At 35.8% G+C, this 19200-nt stretch overlaps 1 protein-coding gene across 1 annotated transcript in view; it reads left to right on the top strand.

Moving 5' to 3' along the window:
- LOC117388003 (protein diaphanous homolog 3-like) overlaps positions 1–19200 on the top strand; it is a 182279-nt gene that overhangs the window by 390 nt on the left and 162689 nt on the right. The window contains 5 exon segments of the mRNA XM_055229379.1: positions 44–167; positions 6468–6503; positions 6779–6961; positions 7979–8083; positions 11796–11926. Coding sequence (XP_055085354.1) covers positions 51–167; positions 6468–6503; positions 6779–6961; positions 7979–8083; positions 11796–11926 — 572 coding nt within the window. The 5' untranslated portion in view covers positions 44–50.

Genomic DNA, 19200 nt, shown 5'->3' with positions numbered 1-19200 from the left:
ATTCTTAGGATTTCAGTAAGATTTTGACTGTGTCTCTTGTTAGAAGCATCATGGATAGTTACGGTCCTCGGTTCGACTCCTATGCTGGACGAGACAAATCTCAAAAGAAGAACGGCTCTGCCCACAGTTCTTCCTATTATGATGAACGAGATCGCAAGCCTAAGTTTGTAAGTAATTCTTTAATTTATCTCATACTGAAAGACGGATGCAAATTATGTAATTTATGTAATTTATGTAAATGTACGTGGACAGTAAATCAGGTTGGGTTAGATCTCAAACTAATGGAAAAAAAAGCACTTTTTAAGTCTACTGCGTGGCATCCTAAAATACCTCCAAGTACACAATTGCACAACGATATGAGGACTGCAAAGACAGGAATGCATTCTATTTCAAAATTACAAAGCACTGATATTTAATTCACACATTTTTATACCATTGTTTGTACCTATTTTATAGACTATTTTTGAAGTTTGACCTTGACTGTTGACTGCCTTTGTGAGCCGGACACTTTCAATGAGCTCAGTTCATCCCTTAATCCACATACCACCTACGGCAACAATAAGATTTCCTTGTTCTCTTTCTGTACTTTTTGATACACTGCTAGATTTAAGATGTAGACTCCCTTCAAGGTCCATTATTAAGGAATAGATGCTCTGAATAATCTAGCAAACTAGCACGCTTAATAGAGGGCACTAATACATTTCTTAGTTGTAATAAATAAATAAATACTTATATTTACTGCACAAATGTGGAAATGTGCAGTAGTTGAAGATAATAAAACTTAAAAAAAAAATATATATATATAACATAATGCATGATTTTATTATCTTTTTTATCTTTTATTATTTTCAATTCTTTAAATTGATTAATTTTATTTGAGGAATCTAAGAGTTACATGGCGAAACAACATCAGCATAAAAGTATTAACTAACTTGGAAAATAAACTGCCACAATAATATAAATAGGTAAACTAAATGTTTGGCATTTGGATCACTTTGGCTGATAGCACAATTGGATGGTGTATGACATTTCCATGGCATTTATGAAATATATCTATAGCTTAAGGTTAAGGTACATGTTATTGAATGTCTTCAGCATTTGACCCATCCTTAAATGCCGCTGGGGAAACCTGTCAGGAGCAGTGGGTGGCTGGGTGCAGCAGTGCTGTGACCAGGGACCCATCTCCAGAGCTAGGCTTGCTCTACCTTAGCTGAAGGATTATACCTATGGTGCATGTTTTACCTATGGTCTATACAGTGAAGTTGCATATTTTATTATGCTTAACAAAAACAAGTAACTTTTTTTTTTTTTTATCTAAAATGATGTCTGAACAATCTGAACTCTTGAATTATGGTGCTGGAGCCTTCCGCTTTGGAATATTTCCTGCTTGTTTTTCTCTATAAAGGATAACTATATACAAATCTTTTCCAAAAGGGGGCACTGTAATACCACTATATTATATGTAGTTTGGAGCGGGAGTTGCCTTCAAAAGCTTCTTCATTCTGCTCAGTGCTGCCTGTCCTTTCGAGCAGAGCAGTATCAAAAGGAGAAAAACACACTAGATATGGTAATGAACATAATGAAATGTGTTAATGTCCTTTTGAGATGCTTTGAGAAGCCTCGGCTCCTATATATAGAGCAAAGGAAAGTAAGAGACAGGCTTCATGTTAGACAAAGCAGCAGGTTATTTAAAGCTCTGTAAAGACTTTAGAATTACATTAATAATACCAACTCAGTCGTAGAGTAGCAGTCTCCAAAATCCATCCAAAAACTATTTACAAGTAGGACTAAAGACAGCAATCTGTATAGGTACAACTAAATGTCAGTATTACAATATTCATAATAATAGGATCAAGAGGAACTTAGGCCTGTCATGATAATTACCATATTGACTTATCTTTCAATACATGATAGGTGAAATCTTCAATAACATTACTGTACATATACAATATTTTTGGAGGTAATCTCGCTTATCGGGTTATGGTTATCATGTCAGGGTTATCATGTCAGCAATATATCGAACTTCATTTGGTATCGTGACATGAGGCCTGTCATGATAACACATTTTGAAGCATGCTAAAGAGAAATATTGCAATAAATGATCATATTGAACCTACCCTATGCCACTAATTAAGAATTAAATAATGCAAGATAATCCCAGTAAACAATTAAATTTCATTAAAAGACATGAGCTGCAACAAATAAATTGCAGAATCTACCATAAAAGGGTCTTATTCACCACTTCGCAGCTCAATATTATCGTGTTGCAGGAAAAATACCCAAAATCTCCCCACTTTTGCAAAGAAAAAGTGCTCATGATAAATATTGAGGCCCAAAATATATGATTCTAACATTCATATGTTGAACAGTAATTACATGCTAGGCCTATTCCATTGACCATGAAACTTAAAATCCATAGTCATGACGTACTTTGCCCTATATCAATTGCTTCAAAAACATAACTGTCAGCTGGCACTTGTGTCAGCATTTTGATTGTTCTGCTTGCTAACTGACTAACACGTTTCTGGGTTTTCTTTTTAAGCATTCCTCCTTTTCCCGCTAAGTGTGTGAGGTTACTTGTCTGAGTTAATTGAAAAAGATGTTATCGTCATTTAATTAAATGAACAAGGTGATAACAGAAGGTAAAATGAGTTCAGTGGCACTTACAAATTACTGTTGCCGGGTTTGTCAGCTGGTTTGTCCATTTTAGGATTGGAAATGCTGGGGATGTTTTGCTCTGTGCCAGTTGGCTAGATATAATGAGCTATAGTATATTAAAGACACATGTTAAATTGCTGGTCTTTAAGTATCTAATTAGAGATGAGGCTGAATTAATAATGGATCTGAGCTAAGGCAAGTGTCCCCAGTTTCCCCCAAATAAAATGGCACAGTGGACTTTTAATTATTGCGTTTCAGCAGCAATGGCTTTATCACATCCAGTGTAAGAGATCAGAGGGGCATTTTAGCTAATGATAAGAAATGGCATAGCAAAGGCTTGACAAGAGCTGTTTGGATTGCAATACGTTGTTCACATAAAATCTGATTACTAGAAATTAAATAATTATTCTCAAAATCAATTCATTTGTCTTCGCTATGATTCACTTCGCTTGTCTTTGCTATGATTCACTGCTCAAGACTTAATGCTTTTCTACCTTTTTACCACACCTGTAAATGTACATTTATTTTTATTTTATTCTGTGTCCTCTGTAAATTATTTAAATTTGCAAGGAGCCATCTGTACATCATGGCAACAGACAACAGATGAAAACTAGCCTCTTGGCTAATTCTGGCATGTTAAACAGTTACTGTTGGTCAACATGCACTGTCCGCTATAAATAAATAAATAAATAAAAGAGCACGTGTTTATCTTGTTAGCATTAATATTTCAACAAACATTGCTTTTCACTTTTTTTGGGGGGATTGGTGCAGCGAATCATCTGCCCTCATTTAACCCCATTCTTTCTGCATGATCCTTCACACCAGCTGCATTTTTCTTATCTTTGTTTTTGCTCTTGGTCTTCTGGTTTCTGGCAGCTCTAGTGTCAGCATCCTTATATATATTCCATATCCCTCCTCTGCCCATAGCGTCAGTTTCACAATAGCCCGGTTATTGTTATATCTACTAGGAATGCAACAAAATATTTTTTTCACGATTAAATATATCTTACCTGTGTGTTCTTCAGGCTTAAATTGCACTGGAATCGCACAGATATTTTCAAACATACGATTCCCCTATTATTTGAAACCTTTCACTCAGCCCTTCATTTCATAACAGGTGATGAGTTTAAAACCCATCACAGTACACTCTATGAAAAAGTAGTTTGGTCATCACTATCTGTCAGAAAAGAACAACACTGTATAACATGTATTTATAAGGGAATACACTGCTGGAATAATTAACTTGCTTGTTGACCATTGATATGGGAATTTTTTATTCAAGATCACATGATCTTTATAAGTCTAAGGACTGGCCACACCTGGACTGAGATGGGGAAAAAGGACTTTTGGTTATTTTGCTTCCCAAAAATGGAATTTAATAATCTGGTGACAAACATTTATACTCACAACTATTCCTGTTTTTAATGTTTTAAATTGTACTTATGTAGTTATTTGTTTTGTTTGTTTGTCATTAGGCTCTCCCTGTATAAATAAAGATAAATATATGAAATAAATGAATTTTTAAGGTTAATTTCCAATAATATATTATTCTGTTTTACTTAACTACTGTCTGTTTAAATATAGCAGAGTTGGTCCTTTATGTCCTTAAGTTGGTTTTGTACAAATCTGTGAAATTATGGCTGGATTTGCGAGCTGGAGGAGTGACTTAGTATTGAACACAATACACAAGTGACTCAACATTGAGTATTGAACTACTGAGTATAGAACTGAGTATTGAACTACTCAGTATTGTATTGAGTATTATTGTATCCCCATTCTCTACTGTACTTTTTTTCCAGGTTGGATGGATGTCTTGATTTCTTCATTTACTGTACTAAACTCCAATGAGCAGATAATTTTGCCTCTGAATAGGCCTGTCGTTCAATATATGAAAGCTGGAACAATAGTTTTTTGGGGTCATTATTTCTTGTGTGTACATTTTCTTTGAACTACTGGGGAATTTCAGGTTATTTTTTATCTATGATGATATTTAAGCCATAAAAGTTGAATTAATAACTTCTATGACTTCTATAACTTCATTACAGATGCACTAAAATGTTTAATTCTGCTGTTTGTTTATTGCAGCTCATGACTTTTTAAGAATATTATAGATTTAGAATAGTTTTTGTGGTTTAAATCTGCTCTTGGATTATTTTCAGTGGCACAAATTTGTTTCTGTATTATTGTTTATCGTGTGTATATATATATATATCGAACATCAGAATTTGTTATTGTGACAGACCTCTCTGGAAAATCCCCTCCAAAAAAGCATTACCAATATTTTATTCCCCAACCTGGTCAAAAAGTGTAATCGAATATCTAAACTATTTGTCAGTCTACATTGCTTCAAATTGACCAGGGAATAGGTGTCCGTACATTCTTTTTATTATTGCGATCCTTGTTATCATCTGCTCACACATTCACTGGCTCGCTGCAGAAAAATCTGAAAAAACAAAACAAAGAACAAATTCATAGCTTCAGCCCTTACTGGCCCTTATGCTGACAGCTTGGCTCGCTTTGACGCATGTGTAATTGCTTCTATTGTTTTTTTGGGGGGCACGAGGGTGAGTTCAGGTGAGCACTCTGGAAGGCTTAAGTTGATGGCATTTAAGGAGTTTGAACAAGCAAACAAGACACAGGATCCAAGTTTAAAGGAAACATTAATGCAGGCGGTCTGAACACTGTTAATTCTACCACAGTAATTAGCGGGGTAGCCTTCCTGACAGGTTGACATATTTAACCCTACATAATATTAATTAAACACCAACCTGAATGGCTAATTGGTTTCTTTCTGACCTGCTGTCACTCCTAAGATATTAACCTTTCTTTTATATGTGTATCAAATCAAAGTTTGGGATGTTTTCAAGGTTTTTTTTTGTAGAATACCAATTAGATTTAATCCATTTTTCATTTTGACTAATAAGAAAGTACAGATGGCAACTTCCCAAGCGGGCTCTGGCAAACACAAACCCAAAAAACCTGCTGGAACAGAAGCCGTAGGACTGAACAAGTTGTCTGGCCGAAGATATTTCTACAAGGCACGCTGATGACAACTTGCCAAATGCCAGTCACATCTTTCGCAGCTAGTAGTTCCTCCTTTCTAATTTGCTGGCAGCATTTGGAAGCTCTTGTTAGAAATAAATTGTACTTTAATTGAAAAGATAGAAGTGCTGTCCACAATCATGCATCCAAGTTCATTCTCTTTACTGCCAAAATGAATGTCTAGGTTTGTTTATCAAGATCTTTCATTTGAAAATGGTATTAATTTATCAGTGTGTTACTTCATCTTTGCAGTAATTACAAAGTGCCATAACAACTCAAATAAAAAGGGAGAGAGTATCAAAGTAAAGTTCAGATTTTTTATGAAGTTAAAAATTTCTTAAAAGTAAGCAATGTAACTTTTGTGGTTGAGGGCTTGCCACGTCTTTGTTGTCATGGAGATGTTATTTCTCTGCCTAGAATATTCCACAGCATGGCATTAAACTTGTGTAAGACAAGCCAGGAGATACTGCCAGACCAAGTTACTGGTTAGATCTGTAGCGAGGTGACCCCTTTCACTATGAGGATGCATGATTTATAGCAGTTAAGTTAAAGGCATCTCCATGGAGACAAGCAAATGCTGTATCCCCAACCAAAAATCTTGTGTACCTTTTTAAATACGATTAACCTGTACACATAACCAGTTTATGAAGAAATGGTCCAACCAAACTGGGTGTGTTAACCGGTATAATTAATAATAATATGTGAACATTTTTAACCCTACTCTAGCCTACATAAACTGACATACATTTTTGTGTTTTTACTTTTAGCATTTGCCATTTAAAAAGATGATGGCAGATGATGTGGTAAGATGTTTTACGTTTGTGTTTTCTCATTGACTAACAAAAAATCTTTTCATATGCTGCTTTTAAAAACTCATTCATTTCATGGTCCAACTGGTGTAAAATGCAAGTTATGTACCCAAAACACCCCATAATAATTTCCAAAATGCACTAACCTCCTGTTTTAGGTCCTTTTAGCCTAATCTCAAGACATGCTTTTCTATATCATACTGTTTATTACTAAGTTCACTATACTCATTTCTTTGTTTATTTTATTTATATTTTCGTTCTTTCAACAGTTGGACAGATTCGCCAGCATTCGTATCCCGGGCAGCAAAAAAGACCGCCCCCCTCTGTCCCATGTCAAACACACCTCGAGTGACTGGTCCATCCCTTCATCGTCATCTTTGAATAGATTTGAGGAGCTTTCATCAAAAATCACCTCTGAAAAGGAGATCCTGGCTTTGTTTGAAAAAATGATGGTAAATTTATTTAGAATTAGAATTGCAATAGCCTGACATATTTGCCTGATACCTGAAAGAATAACTTAACTTTTATCCTTTGCAAATAGTGCAGAAACTTTTGGTTTGCCGAATTTCTCTTTTGCACCTACCACGCTGTTTCCTTCAATTTTTAAGGGCATCTCACAGGTTTGGGGTTATATTCCTGTGCATTTTAGATGATAGAGCTAAAGACACCATCTCTTCAACAGACTTTGAATGCCTGACTGATAATCTGGTGTGAATATTTTCAGTGTTCAAAGTCATTTTAACAGTGGGAAGTATCACATCTTGTCTTGGGCTCCACTGAGAAGGGCTCTGGCTGTGAAAGCTTAACCAGCGAAAGGGAGCTTTGCTTGCTTTGCTTATATTCAGCCCTGGAGTTGAGGATTTGAAAGACAAATGCAAGACGCTGCTGTCCGTTTGCATCAGCCTCCTTCTCTTTGTGACCCCAGCTGTACTACACCTCAGTACAGTGTGGAGTTGCATCATGGTTTAGCTTACTCACAAAAGACATTCGGCCAGAAATAAAAAGAATGTGTTATGGGCCATATCTACCCCATGTTGTGATTAGAAACACAGCGCAAATATGAGCACACTGTTGTCTCAGACATAATCATATGTTGGTCTGCTTCTCTTTCCTACACAGCCCAGGCATCATAAATGTTAGATCTATTGTCAATAAATCCTAAGATTACATTTTTTGTAATATTAATGTTTTGCATCACAGAAATATATTATGTTTTGCATCCCCAGGATATATTATTTCACTTCATGAAGCACAACCTCCAAATCTTTAATTTAATGCCTCTAGGCTTAATGGTAAGGGAGGTGGGTGTGCTATATATTTAAAAAATAAAATGTCAAATGGTACCTTTTAAGAGCGTTTTAATGACTTTTAGCTTTTAGACTTTTTAATCGTTGTATGTGGACTGTGGTGATATATAGATTAAAATGTATTCCGGGGATCTTTTAAAAAATATTTTGTTGTCTCTTCAGGAGGACATGAACTTGAATGAAGAAAAGAAGACTCCACTGAGAGAGAAAGACCTCAACACAAAAAGGGAAATGGTCATTCAATACATGGCTTCTGCAGCAAAAACGGTAAGTTGTATCGATAAACACGTGTTGGGTTGTCTTGGTAGTATGAGATTTTGCTTTAGTTTTCTGTGATTTTTGGAAGTGTCATGTCATGTTATCTTCAATGTGACTTTTGCCATTAACGGCCCTCATCATGCCTGTGGGAAACCATCATTTTCAATTAATATGAGTAAAAAAACCTTGTATGTTGTATTATATTTTTTATTATGTCAGCTCCTACTGCACTATCTCTCTTGCTCCATTTTTTTTCACTTAAATCTTGGCCAAACTGAAGAGCATTGATTTTTGTTCTCCTGGAGCTGAAAACCGCTGACCTGTGTTGTGTAGTTGACACAAAATCACCCTTTTACCTCTCAGTAATGCTATTACTGATTCGTCTGCTCTGCCCCTTGTTGCTCACCACATGTAGTACAAGCCTGGCTTTATTGTCTGCGCACAAAGAACACACTCCAGACTGAGCCGGCATCTGTAGACCAATGCAAATAAATACTGTAACATTCTGTGTGTGGGTTTAAAGAGAATCTTATTGATCCGCCTCAATACTATGGCAATTATGAGCAACTAAAATGGAAAGCATTGTTCTTATTGTTACATTTTGCAAAGAAGCACAGCAAGCCTCATGTATCATTATAAATATTTAGTTTGCTTTCATGTCCTTTTTATAAAATATGTTGTTTATTATTTCATCGAACATACAATTGGGCATAACAAAAATAAAAAGTGACTTATTAAGTGAAGTTTTGACAGATTTCCCCTCCCAAACAGAGGCTAGAGCATATTCACCTGAGAGCAAATATTGAAATGACTACAGTTTGGGGCTAGACGTGTCAGGGGAGTGACAGACTGGGCACACTTCCATTGTTTTGGCAGCTTGCAAGGGTTGGGGATTATTTATTCCTGCCAGCAATGATACAGGCTGATTTCTGAGGCCTTTGATGAATCAAAAACATACCCAATGATATGTGACGTCTTGGCATTAGTGCAGCTGGCTCTCACACGGAGCTATGTACACCACCCTCAAGCACAACAGACACTGGTAGTGGTAGTTTCAAATGTGATACGTATTGTATATGGGTCTACCACAGCACAGTGCATGATGTATGGCATAGGTTTAATTAATCATACTTCACCTGTTTTCTTTGGCCTCCTTCACTGAGGTATGAATTCTCTGCCTTCAGCTGTTAAATTAACAATGACTTTGCATTGGTTTTATTAGAGATTTACCAATTCAGCTTTTTTACCTTTGATACTGATAGCCATACTTTGACTTTCAGTATCTACCGATACCTGATATTTGCTAATACCAGTTTAGGGATCAAGAATCACCTTTTTCCCCAAAAAACACAGTTAACATATTAGATGAAAGATCCAATCGTGTTGTTGTAACTGTTACTTGTCCATCAAATAACTACTGAAATTTAAGTGCGTAACTTGTATAATGAAAAATAAACACTACCTACACCACAGCACCTGTAGCCAATCATTAATCAGTGCTAGTTCAGCCTCTGCACTGAGTGATTTCTGGAGGTTCTGCGCTTTCAGAAGAGGTATAACTTTTCCATATACTGGTTTCAGTTCAGATGTATATTTTGTTTACTTTCAGGAAGGATATTGAGTCTGGATTAAATCAAAATAAAATAATCCTGTCACGATAATAAATTTTGAAGTGCAATATATTGCTGAAGTAAACACAGATGATAAACTATTATACTAAAACTTATTTATGCCACTGACACAATAACCTAAGAGCAGATTTGAACTGCAAAATCAATTTTAAATCTACAATATTGTAAAAAAGAGAATCATGAGCAGCAATAAACAAATAGCAGAATAACACTTTAGTATTTTAATTTGCATCTGTAATAAGGCAAAGAAGTTATTAATTAAACTTTTTACAGCTTAAATCTTATATAAGCAAAAAATTCCCAGCAATGCAAATAAAATGTATACACGATAAATACTGACCCCAAAAAACATTGTTCCAGCTTTCAATTATTGAACAATGAGTCAATATAGTGATCATCATTACAGGCCTAGCCCTAAATTGACAAACAGTACTTTTTAGAGTGGAAGTAGAATTTGGTGGAAAAGTTTTAATTTTAAGATATTTTCTGTGAATCTTGATCCATTAGGAAGTAAAATGGGATGTCTCTTGGAGAAGTGTCATATTTTGTATAAATATTCAGAGTTTTGGGAACTAATTAAGAGACTTGAATATGTGTCAAATTAAAGAGAACACAAAATAAGCTTTTGGGTTTATCTGTAACCCTAGGCTTTAAGTAAGCCTTTTGGTGTCTTTCCAAGGCTCAAAAATGAGGCGACCACAAACTTGTCATAATCCTGAAGGCTTAGTCTTTGCTTTCCCAACTTGTACAGTTTCTGTTTAAAAAGTCATTTGGACATACCACGTGATGTAAATATTCCAATACAAGCCTGTATTCAATGAATATTGAATGAGATGTTGCAATACAGTAGTTTACATTTATGTATTTTCCTTGGTATGAACCAATAAACTCTCACAACCATAGATCAATATTTTGTATTATTTTTACTTTTCATTGTAAGAAAACTGCAGAACTGATTCTCTGCTGCTCTTTATATTTTTTATCGGCTGATTGCTTTCATTGTTCAACCAATTTTTTAATCAGTGTTTTTATTTTGATAATGACCAAGCAGCATTTTTAACTGTATGCATTTGTCCTAGTTAACATTTTTTGGAAGAATTGCACGTAAATGGAGGGCTGCATTTGAACACTCAATCTACAATTCCCTGTAAGCTAATGATGTGATAGATAGGGATGGGTGATATTTCGGTTCTAATATTGGTATCAACCGATATCAGAGTGTTTTCATAAGTACTAGTTATCGGTCAATATTGACACACCTGTTGATATTTGGCAGGAATTTTGGAAAGACCTTAAAAATTTAAATACAAATGTGGCTGTATGTTGACGCAGCTCATTTCAACTAAAGAACTTCAACTAGTGGACCTTGCTAGGGATTTTAAAAGTTAAATATCTGTACAGTATTTTAAATTTTGGTTATTGGCTACAGCAGCAAGCCAAATATTGGACTCAAAAAAATTCATATTTAACATCCCTAGAGATGTATAACATGGTTAAAATCTTTATTTTGCCATTTGCATTTGGATTGAACAATTAAACCAATATCAAAGTTATCAAAGTGAGTATATTGAAAATATATATATATATATATATATATATATATATATATATATATATATATATATAATAATTATATATATATATATATAATAATTATATATATATATATATAATAATTATATATATATATATATATATAATAATTATATATATATATATATAATAATTATATATATATATATATATAATAATTATATATATATATATATATAATAATTATATATATATATATATATATATAATAATTATATATATATATATATATATATAATAATTATATATATATATATATAATAATTATATATATATATATATATATAATAATTATATATATATATATATATAATAATTATATATATATATATATATAATAATTATATATATATATATATATAATAATTATATATATATATATATAATAATTATATATATATATATATATATAATAATTATATATATATATATAATAATTATATATATATATATATATATATAATAATTATATATATATAACAGAAATTCTCTTGCAGGGCAGTCTGAGAAGCAGCCATCAGATATCTCCTCAAGAGTTTGTGGCAGAGCTGAAATCAGGGGTGATGGATGAGCGCCTGTTTGCCTGTTTGGACTCTTTGCGTGTGTCTCTCACCAGTAACCCCGTCAGGTAAGGACCGCAGCTATCAGAACGCGCTTTCATCTTACAGGCCTGTCTATTACAAAAATAATATTGGTACTTTTCCTGTTTGGACTATTTTGTAGAGAAGAAAGGCAAAAATTATCCATGATTGCTAGTCCTTACCTAAGATATAACATAATGCACTGTGACATGCCTGTTGTTACATACAACAGTGTGAACATGTATTTCAGTACTTTAACTGAAACCCTGAGCTAATTAAACACATAATTATCTTGTAATACAAACAGAACGATTTATATACATTGCATATACCAATCAAAACAAGGTATTTTCTACATTAACATGCTTTAGAAAGAAATGATCCTGTCATAGAAATACTATTCAGTAGTTCTCTAATTTATTGCTGTGTGCTTTGCTGCCTAGAGATCTGATGTTCAAACAAATGTACAAGAGGCTTATGTAAATGTAACTATTCTGTGAAGTTACTCATGGTAATTTTAGATGACTGGGGTCTTGCATCATGTGGTGGACTATGAATTTTTAGAGGTTTTTCTGTTGTATAATCTTATGGTTTTTGTCAGTGGAATAAATGTGTCTGGTCCATCCACTATTTTATTTTTTGCCTACATTTAAAACAACACAGACAGATAAAGCACCTCTGGAACCAGCTTGCATTTACCTCAATATGAAGAACATAAAAACATATTTCAGAGGCCAAATACGAGTCAGTAAGTTTCAGAAAATTATTACTTTCTTTGTTATTTTATATAAAAAGGTAGCTATACTTTTGTCTTTCTAATAGAGACTGGCCCTTGTCCTAACCTCCATCTATTATCTGGTTGTTGTTGCACTCCCCACTTTGTCAGTCTGACTCATATACCTCCGCACTTGGTCTCTTGTGGTGAAGGTAATATGGTCCGCATGGAGGCTCTGAGCATTGCCCTATGACGCCTTCACTGACCCTGGGACACTTTTGCTATTCCAACTCTCCCACACACTCATCCACAGAGGAGGCCACCCTACCAGACTCGAGACCAACAAGGCTACCGAATGTAATTGTATTAAAGGGATTTGATAAATGGACGTGACAAACAAGTGGAAATTGGTTTTTGATATTGTATTAAAAGTGACCTTCGGGTTTAGTATGAAGTTGAGGGTTCTTCTTTTATGCAGGTTTTAATAAACCTTGGGGCGTCTTCATGCACCTGCTGCAGAATTGAGCACAAGCTGTGCAAACTGTAAGAGTATTATCAATGATTTTCTTTGTTTTTTTTTTGTTTTTTGTTTTTTTGTAAGAATATTTTCTCTTTATTATAATTATTTACATTAATATATTCCAGTGGCACCATGTAATTTCATTGAGGTGTATCAAGTAAGTTGTTACTAGGTGCACTGTTCATGGAAACACTTGCCTCATGTTCTAATGTTGATGATTTGTTGAACTCTGTAACTTCGAGTGTTTTGAATGTTCTGGACACCATTGACCCAATGAAGGTTAAAATGGTTAAAGATAAGCAGAAAGCGCCATGGAGGAATGATGACTTGGTCAGGGCAGAGAAAAGGGAGTGCCGGAGGGCCGAGCGGGAATGGCGCAAGTCAAAGCTCCAGATTCATTATGAGATTTACAGAGAAAAGATGTATATGTACAACCACAGTTTATGTAGAACAAGGCAAAGGTATTTTTCTGACATTATTGGAAGTTGTAGTAACAACTCTCGTGTCCTGTTTGCAACGGTAAACAGACTAACAAACCCCCCCCCAGCTCCACTGCCGTTAGAACTAATTTCCACATCTAAGTGCAATGAGTTTGCAGTGTTCTTTAATGACAAGGTTCAGGGCATTAAAAATGCCATAAATTCCACAATGCAAATAACAACCCAGCACCCACTTAGACACTTAGAGCTGACTCACTTTGCACCTGTAACTGACAAAACTGTCCAAGAGATTGTCACCAGTCTGAGTTCATCTACATGCTGCCTCGATGTGTTACCCACTAAATTTCTAAAGCCTGTGCTCAACAGTTTGCTGTCACCACTCACTCACATAGTTAATATGTCACTTCAATCTGGAACATTCCCAAGCGCTTTGAAAACTGCGGTTATCAAGCCTCTCCTAAAGAAGAGCAGTCTTGATGCCACAATATTGAACAATTATCGACCGATCTCAAATCTGCCGTTTTTAGGCAAAGTCCTCGGAAAAGTTGTTTACCAACAACTTATTAACTTCCTCGAAATGAACAACTACTTTGATGTCTTCCAATCAGGTTTTAGACCCCACCACAGCACTGCGACTGCTCTTATCAAGGTGACAAATGACATCCGCCTGAACACTGATGCAGGCAAAGTCTCAGTCTTGATCCTGTTAGATCTGAGCGCTGCCTTTGACACTGTGGATCATGGGATTCTCTTACAGAGACTAGGGAACCAGTTTAGTGCAGTACCAGAGATGCCCACCCAGTCCAAGTCCTATTTAGAAAACAGGGAGTACTTTGTTGAAATTGGAAAATGTATATCAGATAAAATGTCCCTGACCTGTGGGGTACCCCAGGGTTCAATCCTGGGACCCCTGCTGTTCAATCTCTACATGCTGCCGTTAGGCCAGTTAATACACAGCAATAATGTGCCTTACCACAACTATGCAGATGACACTCAGATCTATATCTCACTGGCAGCAGGTGAATATGGACCAGTGGATTCACTCTGCCACTGCATCGAGCAGATCAGTGTGTGGATGCAAAACAACTTTCTTCTGCTAAACTCAGACAAGACTGAAGTCATCATCTTTGGCCCACAGAAACATAGAGAAAGTGTCAGCAGTCACCTCTAGTCTCTCTCTAAAACCTTCAAATCAGGCTAGAAATCTAGGGGTAATAATGGACTCAGACTTGAACTTTAACAGCCACATCAAATCAATAACATCTGCAGCTTTTTACCACCTGAAAAACATAGCAAAAATCAAAGGTTTACTGTCAAAACCAGACTTAGAGAGACTTATCCATGCATTTGTCTCCAGTAGGTTAGACTACTGTAACGGCGTGCTCACTGGCCTCTCCAAACGAGCCTTAACACAGCTGCAGTACATCCAGAATGCTGCTGCTCGGTGTCTGACTAGAACCAGGAAGTACGAGCATATAAGTCCTGTGCTCAGGTCTCTGCACTGGCTTCCTGTAGCTCAAAGAATAGACTTTAAAGCAGCTCTGCTTGTGTATAAGTCTCTCCATGGCCTAGGTCCAAAGTATATCTCCGGCATGTTAGTGCCATATGAACCATCTCGCAATTTGGGGACTTCAGGGACCGGCCTCCTGCTGGTGCCCAGAGTCAGGACTAAACATGGAGAATCAGCGTTTCAGTTTTATGCAGCTAAAACTTGGAACAGTCTTCCTGAATATGTGAGACAGGCCTCTACTTTGACAATATTTAAATCCAGGCTCAAAACGGTTCTGTTTAGCTGTGCATACGACTGAAAGGTTTTTATTCTGCACTCTTCTCCTTTAATGGTAATTTTATGATGACAAAAGAAACATGGACTGATGGACTTTTATTAGACAAAGTAAAGTGACAGGAAAGTATTTGAGAAGTGACAGGAAAGTTTTTTTGTAAAGTAATGGGAAAGTTCTTAAACTGAGCAAGACAGTGTTTAAAGAGTGCGAGAGAGATTTTAAAGGGTGCAAATGAGTGGGTGAGAGAGTTGCAGATTGGTTGATTATTTATGTTTTGATTTGTGTGATTTTAATGTCTTTCTTATTCTGTAAAACACTTTAAATTACCTTGTGTACGAATTGTGCTATACAAATAAACTTGCCTTGCCTTACTTGTAATCAGTATTTTATGTTAACTGGACAAAAGTGACAGAATTAGATTTTCTTTTGCTATAGAACCTACCTGGATGACTGAAGGTTTACACAGACATACATTCATAATGTAAACAGATTATGCATTACACTCAAAACATGATATCTCAGAAATGGTGCAGCAAATCAAAATTCAAGGAAAAACATGACTAGTTGACGGCATCCTCTCCCTAATGAATGAAATGCTCCTTGTACCTATCCCATATAGTGAGACTATTCTTCCTGCTGTCTCGGGAGAGCCATGATGTAGTGAGTTAACTGGTTTGCTCCAGAACACCATTATAAAGTTATTTTTTTATTTCTGGTTCATAGCGGCGTTGGCGAGCTGCAACGCTGTGCTGTATTACATGAGAATCTTGGAGGCATTCTCCCGAGACGCTGTTAGAAGTCAAGCTACCTTAGCTGCGAAGTTAGCCTGATAAGACTCCTCATTTTTCTCAATGATTTATGACTGCTTTTGTTTCTTGGGGAATGGGATGATGAATTTGTTTTTCTTATTTTTAATGTTTTTTCTAACACAATTTCTTGTATCTATGATGATCCACAGTTGAGTAAGAATAGGATTTATTCAATATGTGTGTGTTCCAAGTATTATGCACGTATGATCCACAGGTAATATATTAATATGGTATCTAAATACCAGAACTGGGGGAACTGGGATGTCAAGATTATTAAGTTAATTGATAAGCGACGTATAAAAAATTGATAAAAGAGGTATAATAATTTGTCACATAATGGCTGACAGAAGGGGAGATGCTTCTTGAGCCTCGGCAGCCCAGTTTTTGCAGCGGTTGTAGTTTAGCAATTAGAAAGCCTTGGAATGGACTTTTTCTGATAATTTTGCACCTCACAGCTCAGACACTAAGGACGCTGGGACTTTGAATGTGATTGAAGTTTCTCATTTGGGATGTGGGAGGGTGCCAGATGTTACAGCTAATGAAACCCAAGGGCTGGCAGAGCACGCCAGATTAGCAAACACAATTTAAAATGCTTTAATCACAGTGCAGTCTTTGTAGACCGCATGTCAAATACTTACAAACCACTTAACCCACGCCGACAGAAAAGTGGTCAGGATTTTCAGAAACAACCCAATTTTTGGTGTGGGACACAGTTAACTGAAGTCACTACTTATTACTATTTGTACTGTATTTAAAACTGACCAAAAGCAACAAAATGCTCTATATAAACAAGGGGTCAGTTAATGGTTAAAAGCAAGACTGAGATGAAGGGAAATGGAAATGCAGCAATAAAACGTTTAACAAAATTTTAAGTTCTGTATAATCAGTCCTTGAGAGTGCAGAAAAATGACTGACTGTTTGACACTATATGAATCACAGTTCTATAGAATAAAATAGATTTTCCAAGGCGAGGTCTTTTATTCAGTTTTTATAATAATGTCCTGAATTTCATCTGAACATTATTTAAAAACCATATAGAAAAATATGATTAAAGGTTGAAACCAATGACATCTGCTCTTAGATCTGAGCCATATTGCGACCGCATGTGTTGGTGTATATGTTTTTCTCATCCGACTCACCCCAGCTCCGTCTGACCTTATGATACTTTTATTTCTGCTTTTGTCCTGGTCCTTTAGATGAGATTTTCTGCAGAAACCCATCAGATTGCCTTGTTTTGACCTTTGCCTGTTTGTACTTTGCCTGTTTGTACTTTGCATGGCCTTCACCAAAAGTGTTTGTGAGCTTTGAGTCAAGTCACCTCCACATTCTTCAACTTTTTCATTTTTGTGTTTTAAGGTACAGTTGGCATCTTTTGAATTTAGCCACAGACCTTGAAAGAGGAATGCCTTTTGTTTCCAAAGTTCTGCTTCAGATCAAACGATTATTTCCATTTGCTCCGCTGCCCCACTTACTGATGATGAAAAAGTAGCATGCACTAGCCACCGAGCTATGCATTTCAATGAAGCACTTGTCAAGATCTCCACCCCTCCCACTTTCTTACCACAATGGCTCGGGCCTTGACCTGGTGAGAAGTTTTAAGCTAAATTGATTTCTCTCCTCCATGCAACAAGAGTGCCTCATATCTTGGCTACCTTAGCAGAGGGCTCTCTTCATTGGTATGCATGTGACAGATTTTGTCAGGCCTCTTCATTCTCTTGACCCTGTCTTTACATACTGTCAAACTTCCTGATGTGGACTCCTGCAGCGCTTTTCTGCTGTTATTACCAATTGTAAGCAGAGCTATAATAAGAAGGCCTTTTGTTGCTGATTCTTTTCATGTTTTATTATGCTTTGTGACAGTATAAACAGCTTACTCAGACAGCCTTTCTGTTTGGTAATAAATCAACCTGTTTCAGACATATTGTGAATTTTTATGTCATAATATGTGACCTGTGGTAAGTTAACGAATATCTATTGCTAATGCTGTGCTGGTACATGTTTAAAAAACATGTACCAAATGGCTACTTTTTTAAACTTTCACATTTTTGCTGTGCGTGTTTAAAACTAATCAAATGATACAGACAAGCATAGTTTATATTACACTACATTGGTGGTTGTCAGATGTCATACTCCCAGATGAGGGCAAGAGATTTTTTCCTATTGATTACATTGTAATTTGCCATGAAATATCTAAAAGGTACTCACAAATGTTGAAACAGGTCATTTCTACCTTACATGACCCTATAAATCACTATATTACAACAAAAATCTGGATTTTAACAATATTCATTTTAGCTGCCCCCATTTGTATTAGATATTATTAGCCTCTAGAATGTTGCGATATCATCTGAAACCCAGCAATTCATCTCTCAGGTACTACATTTTACTTGACAATTATATATTTTCCTATTCGCATTGTTAACCTTACACAAATAATGCCAAAGACTCATTCAGTCCTTGTCCTTCTGTTTATGAAATGAAATTCAGATAACCACGTCCCATTTTGTGTTGTCACCTTGAGAGTTTCTGTAGATTTCAGCCTGGGAGGGATGCAGCTTGTTGATTAGAAACAAACTGACAAGGAATGCTAATGCAGAGAAAGGCTGTTCATTCTCAATTAGATGGAAGGTGCATTTGCTTATGATCTCGCTCACGCTGTCTTCTTTTTGTCTTATGAATACCTAATGGGTTTTATTACGCAAACAACATTATGAGTTTAGCATTTGGGTGATACAATTTGTCTATTTTAAGTGCCTATTTACTCCAAAACAACGCCATATATACATACTATCTGATACCTCTCTGCATGCATAATATAACTTTATTCTGCAGGCCCGCTTCTCTTTGGCCTTTAAAAGTAAGTGTCTTTACTACACAAAAGAAACATGCCCTTTAAAAGAAAAATAAATCTATATTACATGCCTGGTCCTAAATTGTCAATATGACTGCTATTACTCCACAGGCAGCGGTCAAGTCCCTCGACCATCAAAGGCACCTTCTCCATAAGATCAGGCCAGGTCTACTCTACTCTTGCAAAGAGCAGCACATTTTTA

This window comes from Periophthalmus magnuspinnatus, chromosome 3 (assembly GCF_009829125.3).
Source record: "Periophthalmus magnuspinnatus isolate fPerMag1 chromosome 3, fPerMag1.2.pri, whole genome shotgun sequence".
NCBI lineage: Eukaryota > Metazoa > Chordata > Actinopteri > Gobiiformes > Gobiidae > Periophthalmus > Periophthalmus magnuspinnatus.
This window is presented reverse-complemented; position numbering and strand designations above follow the sequence as displayed.